This window comes from Lepidothrix coronata, unplaced genomic scaffold, assembly GCF_001604755.1.
Source record: "Lepidothrix coronata isolate B3197 unplaced genomic scaffold, Lepidothrix_coronata-1.0 Scaffold20, whole genome shotgun sequence".
Lineage (NCBI taxonomy): Eukaryota > Metazoa > Chordata > Aves > Passeriformes > Pipridae > Lepidothrix > Lepidothrix coronata.
In genome coordinates, this window is record NW_016690200.1 from 7,992,377 (window position 1) to 7,994,625 (window position 2,249).

General features: G+C 46.4%; 1 protein-coding gene across 1 annotated transcript in view; it reads left to right on the plus strand.

The window, feature by feature from the left end:
* The window catches only part of LOC108493843 (collagen alpha-1(I) chain-like), a 22,636-nt gene that overhangs the window by 18,376 nt on the left and 2,011 nt on the right, over positions 1 to 2,249 (plus strand). Inside the window, exons 13-15 of the mRNA XM_017807727.1 lie at positions 166 to 201; positions 458 to 517; positions 1,974 to 2,018. Of these exons, the coding sequence (XP_017663216.1) occupies positions 166 to 201; positions 458 to 517; positions 1,974 to 2,018 (141 nt within the window). The remainder of the gene's footprint in view (positions 1 to 165; positions 202 to 457; positions 518 to 1,973; positions 2,019 to 2,249) is intronic.

Genomic DNA, 2,249 nt, shown 5'->3' on the forward strand with positions numbered 1-2,249 from the left:
CCTCCAGGGACGGAGAATCCCCCACTTCCCTGGGCAGCCCATTCCAATGGCTGAGCACCCTCTCTGGAAAGAATTCCTTCCTTTCCAACCCAACCGATTCTGGGATTCTGTGATTCCATGACTTGGAAAGCAAAGTCCTCCTATTTTGTTTTCCTTGTCCTCCAGGGGATTCCCGGGACACCTGGACCCAAAGGCAACAAGGTCAGTGCCAACCTCCTGGGGTGGGAATGGGACATCCCGCTGCCCTTCCTGGCTCCTTATCCCAGTCCCCATCCAGCCATTCCATCCCCAGTTCACCTTCATTCCCTCCTTCCCTGTGGTTGCCGGAGGATCCTCTGGAGCGAGCAGGAATCCCATGGAATTGAGTTTCCAGACTCTTCCTGTGACCAAACTCGGGAATTCTGGGATGGGGTGTCTTTGCTCCCGGTGTGACCTGGGGGGGTTCTCTGCTCCACAGGGAGAATCCGGCGTCGGAGCCTCCGGCCCCAGAGGTCCCCGTGGAATTCCTGGCCCTCGGGTAGGTCCCTCCGGAAAAATTCCTGGCTTGGCTTCCTGAATCCAAGCCCTTCCTTGGTCCATCACCTCCCGGTCCCACATCCAGGGCTGATCCCAGAACCTCTTTGGCCTGGGAATGTTCATTTTCCTCCTGCCCCTGGAGAAGTTCTGGTCTCCTTCTGGCCAAGACCCTCTGGAGTCACATTCTCTGGAATTCCTGGAGTTCCCGGCGGGATGGTTTGAGGAGCTGGGATCTGAGGGTGTGTGGTGGCCATCAGTTGGCCTCTCCATCCTTGGAATTCTGGATCTTTGAGGCTCTGGGATTCAGATCCATGGAGAATTCTGGATCTTTGAGGCTCTTGGATCCAGATCCGTTGAGAATTCTGGATCTTTGAGGCTCTTGGATCCAGATCCATGGACAATTGAGGATCCATGGAGAATTGAGGATCTTTGAGATTCTTGGATCCAGATCCATGGAGACTTCTGGATCTTTGGATCTCCTGGATCCAGATCCATGGAGAATTGAGGATCTTTGGGGCTCCTGGATCCAGATCCATGGAGAATTATGGAACTTTGGGACTCTTGGATCCAGATCCATAAAGAATTGAGGATCTATGAGACTCCTGGATCCAGATTCATAGAGATTTCTGGATCTTTGGGACTCCTGAATCCAGGTACATGGAGAATTGTGGATCTTTGAGGCTCTTGGATCCAGATCCATGGAGAATTCTGGATCGTTGCGGCTCTTGGATCCAGGTCCATGGAGAATTGAGGATCCATGGAGAATTCCTCAATTCTCTTTGAGATTCTTGGATCCAGATCCATGGAGAATTCCTCAATTCTCTTTGAGGCTCTTGGATCCAGATCCATGGAGAACTGAGGATCTTTGGGGCTCCTGGATCCAGATCCACAGAGAATTCTGGATCTTTGAGACTCTGGGATCCAGATCCATGGAGAATTCTGGATGTGTGAGGCTCTTGGATCCAGATCCATGGAGAATCCTGGGTCTTTGAGACTCCTGGATCCAGATCCATGGAGAATTCTGGATCTTTGAATCTACTGGATCCAGATCAATGGAGAATTCTGGATCTTTGAGGATCCAGATCCATGGGGATTTCAGGATCTTTGAGATTCTTGGATTCAGATCCATGGAGAATTCTTCAGTTCTCAGTGAGACTCCTGGATCCAGATCCATGGAGAATTGAGGATCTTTGAGATTCTTGGATCCAGATCCATGAAGAATTCTGGATCTTTGGGATTCTTGGATCCAGATCCATGGAGAATTCTGGATCTTTGGGATTCTTGGATCCAGATCCATGGAGAATTGTGGATCTTTGAGGCTCTTGGATCCAGATCCATGGAAATTTCTGGATCTTTGAGGCTCTGGGATCCAGATCCATGGAAATTTCTGGATCTTTGGGACTCTTGGATCCAGATCCATGCAGAATTGTGTATGGAATTCCGTTCCATCCCTCCAGGGTGACGAGGGCATCGTGGGACTCCGGGGTCCCGTGGGAATGATGGTGAGTGTTAATTATATGTATATATATATAAAATATAAATAAATAATATTTATTTTATGTTTAGATTAACTGTATCTAATATAAATAAATAATATTTTAATTATATTTATATTAATTACAATCTAAATGAATAATATTTATAATGTATTTATATTAATTATATCATCTAAATAAATAATATTTAGATTATGTTTATATTAATTATATGTAATCTAAATAAATAATATTTAG